Here is an 11537-nt window from a genome sequence, read left to right as displayed (position 1 = left end):
GAGAGATTGGTGCAGACCAGCATCAACACATGGGCAGCACCTTGTTCACAGAGGATGGACCCACCCATGGCCCCTGTCCCGAGTCTAGAGCTGCACTGTTGCTCCATTTTATAATGAGGCAGCCATGAAATGATGCTCCCAATTCACATAGCTAAGATGGGGAATAACCAGGGTTTGAACCCAAGCCCTCCGAGTTGCAATCTATGTGTGCCTGTGAATGGCAGCCCTGGTTAAAAAACAATTGATGTCACCCATGAATAAAAGTCATGACTGATGAAAGATAAAAAACCAGATCCAGATCATCAGGATATTTTTCTACAGAGAATGAAGCTTGCAGAGCAGATGAAGACGCTGAGGTTTCCCTGAAATAGTATCTGCCAGGAAAGCCAAGGTCAGGCATAGAGTGGGAGGAGGAGGTGGGTTAAGTCTGACATGAAAAGGTGTTAAACGTCTAGATGTGAGAGGGAGCAGGTTTACCCCAGTGGGCAGGACTCAGGGGGAACAGGGAGGGCTCACCCCGAGGCCAGCCTTCCCTGACAGGCATTAAAAAAGCCCAGCGGTTTTCAATCCTCCATCAGCATGGCAATGTGGCAGACTGGATAAGAGCACGGGGGGGGGGGGGGGGGGCAGTCAACTGAGACCCCAACGTTGCAACCAGAGCAGGGACACAGGGAATAACAAATAAGGCCAGAGGAGGGACACAGGGAATTACAAAGCTTCCAGCTTCCATAACTAGGACAAAAATAATGAAGAAAAAATACATGAAGGAAACGACAGAGAGGCACCCATAAAGGAGATGCAACATGTTTAAAGGTAGGAGTTCAAGAAACAATGAGAAGCTTAGAGACAGGAAGACATGAGGAGGAGTCGAAGATGCTACTGCCTCCGTGAAGTAGGGACTTGAGACCTCTCCACTGGATATAGCAAATGTTTAAGTCCCTTTGATAAGCCAACTACCATCCCAGGTGTTGTGGGCCCAACAGTGTCTTCCTGTAAGAGTTCAGGGAATACACAGACCTAAATGACAACGGCAGGCAGTGGTAAGAGCGAGGAAGAAAACCACAGCACAGCACCCCGGTGTGGAGTTACAAGAGGTAGGGATGGGAGCTGTTCAGCTAAAGGTGGCCAGGGGAGACTCTGAGAAGCTAATGTCTGAGCAGAGATCACAGTGAACAAAACAAATGAGCTGCATTATTACCTAAAACATTTCAGGCAAAGAGAGAACATCAAGTACAAAGGTCCTGAGGTCCGAACTATCTCAATGTGGTTTGAGGAAGAAGAAATTGGCCAGTGTAGCTAGAGAAGAGAATGAAAGGACAGATATGGGGTGGGGGGGGGGGGACCAGGAATCAGACAGAGAGGGGCCAGACCTAGAGACCATATTAGGAAAGCTGGACTTCATTCTGAGTGTGATAGGTTTTGAGAAAGGAAATACCATGATTTCACTTGTTTTCAAATTATCACTCAGGCTGCTGCATGGAGAACAGACCTCAGGGGTAAGAGTGGAGCAGGGCGGAATCCGGCGTAGTCTTTCAATTGAAAAGGGCGGGATCCTGTGCAGTGATTAGCAAACTGTCCTGGCCAGGGAACCAAATCCAGCCCTCTGCCCATTTCTGTAAATAAAGTTTTATTGGCACACAGCCACACTCATTCATTTATACATTTTCTATGGCTGCTTGTGCTACAACCACAGAGTTGAGTACTTGGAACACAAAGCTGAAAATACTGTACAGGACTCTCACGCCCTGTATAGGAAAGGTTTGCCAACCCCTGGACGTAGAGGTGGTGGAGTGGCAGGGTTCTGGGCAAACTAGGAAGCGGGTTTACAGGGCAGACGCCAGATTCCAGCCCCGGCTCTTTGTGTGTGTGTGTAGATAAACAAATGAGAATTAATGGACTGCAGCAAAATTATACTTAGACCGTGAAACAAGGAAGGGCATAGAAGAAGCAATAGGAGAGCCTAGGCGGGCTGCTCTGGCTCACTGACAAGTCAGAGAAGAGGGGGGCTTGGAGACAGGTTCAGGGGGTTAGTCCAGGATGAGCTGCCGTTGCCCATTGCTCCCCTGGTTGCAAGTCTCATGGGGACTTAGAGGTTAGGGGATACATGCCTAGGGGGAGGGATGTGCCGGTGGGGAAGGGAGAGGGAGAAGGGAATGGCACGGGTGTGCTCCCTGGAGGGAGAGTGCCCAGCCCAGGCTCTTTTCCCCAAGCCTTCTCTCAGCCTGCTGAGTGATACAGCTCCCCTACGCCACCGCCCCCCCCCCCCACCCCCCGCCAGAGTTCTGTCCTCTGAGAGCTGGCAGAGAACAGGGATGGGTGGATGCTCCAAGTCCAGTTCTGAAGGCAGCCTTTACAGGGCTCCAGGGCTGTCCAGGGAGCCCCATTAGCCTCTTCTCCAAGCACACATGTTCCCCACGGCTGCTCCCACTGATCAGGCGGTGGCCAGCAGCCCGTCCCCTCCAAGGCTGCAGCTGCCACAGGATCCCTGGAGCAGGAGCTGCTGTATCCCACTTCCGCCTCCCAGGCCTGAGTGCAGCCAACTTCCCTGTCATGTCTGAGCCTCAATGGCTTGGGCTTTCTCTGGAGTCCCGGAAGCTCCCCTCTGTGCCCTGTGCAACGAGCCAGCAGTGCCAGGAAGTTACTGCCCCAGTGAACGGTGGAGGTGAGCGTACAAATACCCCGCCTCCCTCACACCTCCGGAGTCTGCACGACATCGAACGTGCCCTCAGCACTGAGCTCTAGATGCCCTCCGTGGTCACTTGCTTGAAAATGCCTCTTTAAGGACTGCCCTGCTCCCTGTCTCATCTGTCCATCCCCCAAATAAACCTCTTTCACTAGAGTCCCTGCCAAGTCGGCTTCTGGAGGTCCCAATCCCGTATGCCTCTGACCTTCACTCCTCTTCCAAACACAGGCAACGCCTTTCACCACGGCCGCCTGCCTGACAGTGACTTTCCACTGGGCACAGGCAGGACCAGCGAAGAGAAGAGATGGATGCAGAGGTCCAGCCTCAAGAGAGTGTGTGCACTACTGTCGTGGAGCATGGATGGAGGGGTCCACAGAGCCCTCTGACTTCCACAGAATAAAGCGCCAACTCTACTCTTCAAATGCCCCCTGCCTACATTCCCAGCCTCGAACATGCCACCCACTCATGTCTCACAACTGTGACCCAGGCTGACCAGCGTGGATGGGACCGCTCTTAGAAGCCTTCCGACACTCCCCAACTGTATCAGTTGTTCCATCTTCTGTTTTTCCTCAGCTCACACCCAATTACAGGGCCTCCCATGTTGGATTTTATAATAAATGTGGTATAAGAAAAAGTAGGATCTGAGGCACAAGATATATCTGGGTTTAAATCCTAGCTCTGCCCACACCAGCTCTGTGATGTTGGGAAAGTAACCTAACCTCTCTGAGTCACCACTCTTTCATTTGTACAAGGGAGATACTAACAGCACGTATATCAAAGCGTGGTTGGTGGGATTAGTAAGAGAGTGTAGCAGGTGCCAGACACAAACCAGATGGCCATGCATTATAGGTTTGTACCATTCTTTCCAGTACACGATGAGCTTATCACACTACCCGACGCATAGCTGGGCTCAACAAACTATTACACAAATGAAGACAGGGACAAGTCAGCTACTCCAGCCATGAAATCCCTAAACCTGAGGCTGGAAACTCAAATGCCTAAAGCAGTGGTCTGCAAACTCATTGGTCAACAGAGCCAAATATCCACAGTACAACGATTGAAATTTCTTTTGAGAGCCAAATTTTTTAAACTTAAACTTCTTCTAACGCCACTTCTTCAAAATAGACTCGCCCAGGCCGTGGTATTTTGTGGAAGAGCCACACTCAAGGGGCCAAAGAGCCGCATGTGACTCGAAAGCCACAGTTTTCCGACCATGGGCCTAAAGCAATTAGACTAGTAGTTATGTGAGCAAAACAGGCCAAGACTGGGCAGTGAGCGAGTGTAGAACACACACCCCAGAATGGAGCGGCCACTCTTATCCACCGGTGCAGGCTCACAGTGGCCAAACCTGAGACTATTTCAAGAGGGATTTAAATACTGGAACTATATATTTTAAATTTTTAATTTTTTTTTATTAAAAGCAAGACAGTGCAACATAAATAAAGCATTTCTGAAACTGATTTTGACCAATATGCTGCATTTGATGACATCAATCCCATTTCAGAGGAGGAGAGAAGAAAGAGACCTGGAGAGAACTACCGTATTTTCCGGCGTATAAGACGACTTTTTAACCCAGGAAAATCTTCTATACGCCCAGTCATCTTATACGCCAGAAAATACGGTAAATTTAAATCTCTACAGTACAGCTCATCATTCCTTTAAGCAGGACAAGGAAACATGAACAACCTACTCAGGTACCACCCCTTATTATGGCAGTAAAATATTATTATGGACAGTGACAGCTGTAACTGCATGCGTGTCCACTTTGTGCCAGGATCTATACATATAATGTCTTCCTCTCATAAGGACCCAATTAAATATAATCACGCCCATTGAACAGATGAGGAAATTGAGGCCCCGAGTGAATACATGATCTGAGGCCAGGACTGAGACTGGAAGTGTGGTTACATCCAAATCCCTACGCCTGAAACTACCCAGCTGCCCGGGCAGGAAGTCGCATCATTACTTAAATCAGAACATCTGACTCAGCAGCAGTATTAGATTTCTTCTGAGTGCTAATCTGCATACTGATAACAGGGCTCTGGGCCCATGGAAGGTTGTTAAATGGAGCTGGGAGCCAGATTTAAAAATCACTACCCGTGACACATTGTTTTTATATTAAGGAATTTTCATCAGGACCATGTCTGCATCATTTTGATCGAAGAGAACTACATCCTTGGGATAACTTAAGATGCCTTGAAATCAAAGAGAGTTGGAGACCCAGGAATGAGAAGAGAATCAGCACATTTGTGAACACTGGTCTGAAACAGGTAGGTCAAGGGGCTGGATTGTCAATTGAGCGAAACCTCAATTACAGAGCAATCTAATATATACCCAGATACGTTATCACAACTCAATAAACAGCCCTTCAGAATTAAGTAATTCCAATTTGCTTTCATTTCGATCTGTGTGTCGCGCTGAGCATTTGATATCCCCTGCACTCAAATTAGGTGGCGTCTTCTGAAGCACAGATGCTCACAGTCCCATGATAGCACGTTAGCTGTGAGCAAGGCAGCCCAAAACATGCCTGTGTGTGAAGCGACAGAGATGCAGACTGGGCCTTACGGCTTGGCCCAGTGCAAGAACCCGCTGTGAACGCCATCAGAGTGGCTGCCAGATCCTGCCACCCCCTGGCACAATGACTTCCCAACCCCGAGTTCTGAATGAATGATGCCAGGTGGAGTGGGGACCACATGGTCAGAGGCAGAGCTCAGGTAGAAACAGCCACTTTTCCTTTGTCCCAGATTTCTGGCTTAGCGATAGTGGAGAAGGGAGCAGGCTGGAGCGTCCAACCGAGTGTGGACTCCATGACCCAAATGTTCCCAAGCACACATTGGGCCCACTTTATACTTTCTCCCTCCCTTTTATATGCTCAGCACACGAAAGTGTGAGGAGAGAGCTCTGGTCCCCACTTTGCAGAGGCAGCCTTTATTGACTGCGTCAAGGCCACATAGATAGCAATCAGCACCTGGGTCAGGTGTCCAGCTTCTCCCTTCCCACCAGCTGCATGTAAAAAGGAAGAAAACACACGCCTGGGCGGGGGGGAGAGATGAGCACTAAAAAAGTGATATCCCAAAAAGGATTCCATCAAGGTGTAATCAAAAGGGACTCAGTTACAGGGAGCACCTACCTGCCATCGCCATCGGAAGCAGACTGGGAAGGAGGCCACCCAGCACCTCTCTTAAAGCAGAGCAGAGGGGGCTGCAGGTGAGGGGTTCAGAGCGGCAGTGGCTGCTAGATCTGGTTCACAAACGTGGCCAGCACACGGCTCCCTGCACGCTGAACTCTGGCCCCGCCTGCACAGCCAGCCGAGGATCGATCACGGTCCCCTCAACCCCGGCCACCCCTCCAAATAAAGGCAACGATGATTCACCATGGGACTCACATCCTGTCCCCAAAGATCTCTGCATGTGGCCTTCCAGACCTCCTCCCCCACAACTGGGTTCCATCCGTCTGATGGGAAAGCGCAGAAAGCTACACCAGCTCTCTCAGTCACTCACCTCCCTCTCAGGACCAACACTGTGCCCGGCACGTGGCAAGTGCGGAGAGCATGAGACCACACAGTCCGCCGTCCCGCGGGCTTCTATTCCAGTGCGGAGGCCACCGCACAAAAGGCATAATGAGCTCCAGAGGGGACAGCTCAGGAAATTACATATTCATTGAGTGCCTGAAAGGCCTGCAAAGGCCACTTGTCACACAAATCAATCTACTGGCACCAGAAAACCCAAAGATAGGAGCCTAATGCAATCAAAATGATGGTTTCTTTTCTATGGTAATGGCACTCGATATAAACGATTTTAAAGATGTGTGTGTTTTTTTCCTCTTGGTTGTTTTGTTCATGACTACCTAATTTGTTGATCTTCAGCCTAAGTGTTCACGGCATTACGGCGATGAAATGAATTCCTGCTGAGGCCAATAATCCATTCACTCATCCATCATTCAACAAATGTTTTAAGGGTGAGCCTGATGTGACAAAGGATTGTGCGGGTCCACACAGGCAAACACGCGATTTCATGTGGATATGGTTCTGGCGCTCAGCACTTGGGCCAGGCTCTCCTCTCCGCTAAGCTCCGGGGACTTACTGTGAACCATGAACCTCCTTTCACAGAGCTTACATCCTGAAGGATGAGACAGGAAAATACCAGGAAACAAAGGAAAATCATAATTTTGAAGTGTGATGTTGCTATGTAGAAAAAAAGGCAGGGTGATGTAAGAACGCAATCACCAGAATGGAGGGGGGCCAGGGTAGCGGGGAGTCAGCCATGTGAATGAATACACACAGAGTCAGGACAGCCCAGGAGAGAGAATCCCAGACTGCAAACCCCAGTCTGGCCCAGGCCAGGCCACCAGTTCCATGGGGCCAGCAAATAGAGGGCAAGGGTTTCGTACCAGCCAAGGAAACGCAGACAGGAGCCTTCTGGGGGCGAGGGGGTGATCGTGTTTTTACCTTCAAACACACCAGCTACCATTCTACAGCTAACACGAGGAGAACAGCTTCATTATTTCATCCACTAAATTATGCTATATTAAAATTTTAATCGGTGAACATAACGCTGGGAAATGAGTACATTCATATGCTGCTGTTGCCAGTGTTACCTGTCAAACCGTTTTTTTGCAGAAGCAATATTGCATACAAAGAAAATCCATAACAATGCTCATATTCTTTGGCCCACCAACTCTACCCCCAGGGAATTTATCCCGGGGAATAATCCTGTTCAATAGAATAAAAATGTTCTCTTCTGAGGAACACAGTTGAGGAGTTAATTGCTGCACGCACAGAGGAAAGATGCAAAAACAAAAACACCTGGAATTACCTAAAGGCGTACAAACAGATTTGAAAATACTAGGTGAAATAGTATACAGCCATTAAGCGTTATAACCAAGATTACACAGCCTTCCAAGAATAAGCGGGATATCCAGCTCCTTGAAAAGCAGAAAGGGAAGCAATGTGCATATTGCAATAGAGGTGTATCAATGCTACTACAAGGTGAACAAGAAAACTGAAAAGAATTAAATCAAGGCCAGTGGGACAAGGGATTACTTATTTCAAGCGTCCTTCCAAAATACTGTCATTTATATCATGTTTTCAATATTAAAAAAAAATCCCTCAGAAACTATTATATTCTCTGAACGCTTCAACAAAATGCCACCAAAACACAAGGATGTGGATTCTTCTAACTTTAAGTACAACATGAAGCCGAATTCGGAGATGTCTTCTACGTTATATATGCCCAGTCTTTAACATACAGATCCTACATGTAAGACCCAACTCTGAATAACAATGCAATATTGCATGGCTTTCCAACAGTGTCTCTCTTTTGGGAGGGGGAGGTGGGATTGGAAGTTGTGTCTATTGCTCCTGAATGAGAGGAGGAGAAGCAGCAGATGAGCAAAGGCCCCTTTATCCCTCCTTTGCAAGGGTTTTAGCCAAGAAACCTACACCCACCAGGTGGGGAGAGGCAGGGCTGCTGGCACTCACCTTTCACGATCAGCTCAGCGTAGTTGGACACGCCAGAGCCACCGTCCGAGCGGATCACGCAGCGGTATTTGCTCACGCTCCGCTGGGCAGTGTCCGCCACACTGACCGTGGCCGAGAAGCGCCTGTGGTTGACCACGCGGGTGACCATGAGGGCTGTGTCCCTGCCGTTCCATTGCTGCAGGACAGAGGAAGGGAGAGGAGAAATCATATCATCACGTGCTCCCAGGTGACCTGGAGCCTGAGCTCCACCCATCCCACGCCCTGGAAGGCTGTGGGGGAGGGGGCAGGCGTGGCTTTCCAAAATAAGGGTTTCCATGGCTGGCTGATTCAGGAATCAACATTGTTGCTGAGCTGATTGAAGAGGGCAGATGCCAGAGGGCACAGGCCGCTTCTAAACACCTGGCTCCTTGCTCAGCTTGCACTTGGGGGTTGGCACTTAGACACTTAACCCTCCTTCCATTTTCTTTCACCTCTTAAGCAGGATCCACACAGTTACTCCGAAGACAGACACCGATTAGTAAAAACCCAACCCAAGAAGTGATCAAAAACAGCCTGGTCCCCAGTCCCACACTGGAGTCCTGGTGCCCCAAACACAGGCTCTGAGTCCCACCCACCAAGGACCAACCTGTCCCCAGGGTGGAGTATGGATGGGGGCTTTTCAGCACCCACCCCCCCCCGTCCATGGCATATGTTCTTTCCTCTGTCTGGGATCTCCTCTGTCCCTAGAGATACTCCCTCTCCCTTAACACCCAGTCCGGCTCATCGTGTTCTCAGGTAAGTTCCCCCGACTGTCACACCACCTTCTGGGAGCTAGTCACTCTCTGTGTGCGGCACAAACTTCCCACTGCGTCCTGGCAGCTCCCAGAGAGCAGGGCTTTGCTCTTTTCATCGCCAGCACCGTGCCAGGAAACCTCTCGACTAGACAGAATCACGGTGACTGCACAAGCGTTTTTGTCTTGACCCTCCTGAATCTTAGGGGCGACATTCTGAGTTTGAATGAGATCCTTTTACAGCAGCAGGTTATAAAAGCTGGTAAGACACAGGCATGAAGATGCAGTTTGAGTATCTACTAAGCACCCTGAATCTCCTTTTTAATCTTCACAGACTTGCTCGAGTGTCTATTATTGCTGCTCTTAGAACTTGCGTGGTGGCGAGGTTAAACAAATATGTAGAGCAAATAAGTCCCTAACCCAGGGTTTCCAACTTCCAGCAGAGCATTCTTTTCACTGAGGCCTTCTCCTCACAGCCTGCCTTCATTTAAATATTTTCCCCAAAAGTCAAATTGCGTGTTTTAATTGTCTGGTTGATTTAGGAAAGCCTTGTGATTTATCAGTTTTCCCCTGTCCCCAAGTCTTCATCATTTCCTGCACAGAGAAAACAGTTCCACCACATGCATGGCCCATGTTCATCCATGTCATCTCCCCCGCGGTGAGGTGTCAGGACTGGAACCCAGAGAGGGTAGAGCCACCTTGCAATGGGTGGGACCAGGGGATTGAGGTGGGACCCCAGGGGAGGGCAGTGAGCCGGAAGCCAAGGACTTGCTCCGGACTAGACAGGTTGATTGCAGGTGACAGTGACTGACTTTTTTGGCTTTCTCTGGGCTTTATGCCTCAAACATGTATTGCTTTTATACTTGAAAATAATAAAAGAACTGGTATTTGTGAAAAGCCCTGGCAGTATATGAGGTAGTCACAAGCCCCTCCCACACCAGAAACCGAGCAACAGGACGATTAAAAAACACCACCACCAGGAAATGGAAGGGGAAGGAAGCTCTTTGGGGCTGAACCTGCCAACCACCTGCCTGGGGCACAAGTAGAATCAGACAATGGAGAACCGCCCAGGCTCCCACCACACCTCCCTTCCCAAAATAGTGCAGAGGAAGTGGAGGAAATTCTGGAAAATTGCAGGGATGTGCCCTGATTTGAGGAGGAGTTGGCCAAATGTAGAGGAGGGCTGGGAAGAGATGGAGTCGCCAAAGAGCCCATTTTCCCCGCCGCTGGGCAAGGCCCTGCGGGGCCACCGTGGCGGATACAAAGGAGTGAGTGATGGGTGATGGGTGGGGGTCGTCTAACCTGACTTACTCTAACAGCATGGACACCGTTTTCTTTCTTTTGTAAGCTAATGGGGACTATGCACTATTACGGGCTGTTTTACATGCCTTCTCATTAATGCCTCGCCAAAGCCCTTGAGGTGGGCGCACACTGTGTATACACGAGGAAGCCGAAGCTCAGAGAAGTGACCCTGCAGGCCCAAGTTTGCACAGCTGGGAAGCGGCCCAGCTGGGATCTGAATGCAGGGCCTGGGCTTCAGAGCCCGTCCTGAAACACCCCCTGTGTGGTTCTAATGTGAGGTCACTACTTCCCCATCACTCACCCCCTGGAGCCCCTCATTCCCAAATGTGGGAGAGTGTGAGCAACAGGTGTGGGGGTGTGACCAGGATCCACCGATTTCGCTATCAATTCCTTAGCTGAGGGCCAAAAAAAAAAAGGACAATGACAAGGGATGGAGGGAGGGATGCTGTGTAGAAGGTGGAAGGCAAATAAGCAAAAATGTCGCAACAAGACAGCTCAGGAGACACCCGACTTTTCCTCAGGCTTTTCCGTCCCAGGCTTTGAACAGCTAAGAAATTCAGAGGATAAAAAAGGAGAGAACAAGAGTGATATTGACACAAGGGCTCTAAGAAACATGAGCTATGAGGTGAGTGGCAAAGGAAATGTACCAAAAAAAAAAAAGAAAATAAACCTTGAGAAGCTAAGGGAAGAATTACAGGAAACAAACAACGCCAACTGCAGAGTTCCAAGGGCATTCGAAGTGGGTGGGCCGCAGGACCAACAGCACAGAAAAACAGTGACCTGTGACCAGGCTTGAAAAACAGAACCCGGGAGCCTACACTGGAGAGATGAAAGGAACTGGAGAGACAGACAAACTGATGAAGAAAGCAGAGACCAGACAACTAACCACCACACGAGTAACGGGTGTCCTAAGGAAGGGAGCCGAGTGAAAGGAGCACAAGTCACATCCCAAGAAATATCGGTCACTTTCCGGTACTAAAATAAGACCCAAGTCTTCAGCCTGAAATGGTCATCCACTTGATAAAATTTATGAAAACCATAATAACTGAGGTACATGTTCATAAGAATATGGACTAGTGAGGATAAGGAAGTATATAAAAACCCAGATTAAAAAAATAGTGTGCCAAAATAAATACATAAGCCAATCTGATATAAAACTCCTCACCTGCAATTGTTTCCAAATCTAAGGCTTCCCCTCTTGGATGTGCAGGTCCCCCAGGGGTCACAGGGAGTCTCAGGAGACTACAGTTACAGATACTGTAAGAGGACAAGGGATGGAGCTAGGGGAAGACAGGACAGGAAC

At 49.2% G+C, this 11537-nt stretch overlaps 1 protein-coding gene across 6 annotated transcripts in view; it reads right to left on the bottom strand.

Annotated features, from left to right (window-relative positions):
- PTPRT (protein tyrosine phosphatase receptor type T) overlaps positions 1-11537 on the bottom strand; it is a 932116-nt gene that overhangs the window by 551860 nt on the left and 368719 nt on the right. For all 6 annotated transcript variants that reach the window (XM_079783687.1, XM_079783689.1, XM_079783688.1 and 3 more), the window contains exon 6: positions 8163-8337. In XM_079783687.1, the coding sequence (XP_079639813.1) occupies positions 8163-8337 (175 nt within the window). The remainder of the gene's footprint in view (positions 1-8162; positions 8338-11537) is intronic.

This window comes from Cnephaeus nilssonii (genome assembly GCF_951640355.1).
Source record: "Cnephaeus nilssonii genome assembly, chromosome: 11".
NCBI classification, from domain to species: domain Eukaryota; kingdom Metazoa; phylum Chordata; class Mammalia; order Chiroptera; family Vespertilionidae; genus Cnephaeus; species Cnephaeus nilssonii.
This window is presented reverse-complemented; position numbering and strand designations above follow the sequence as displayed.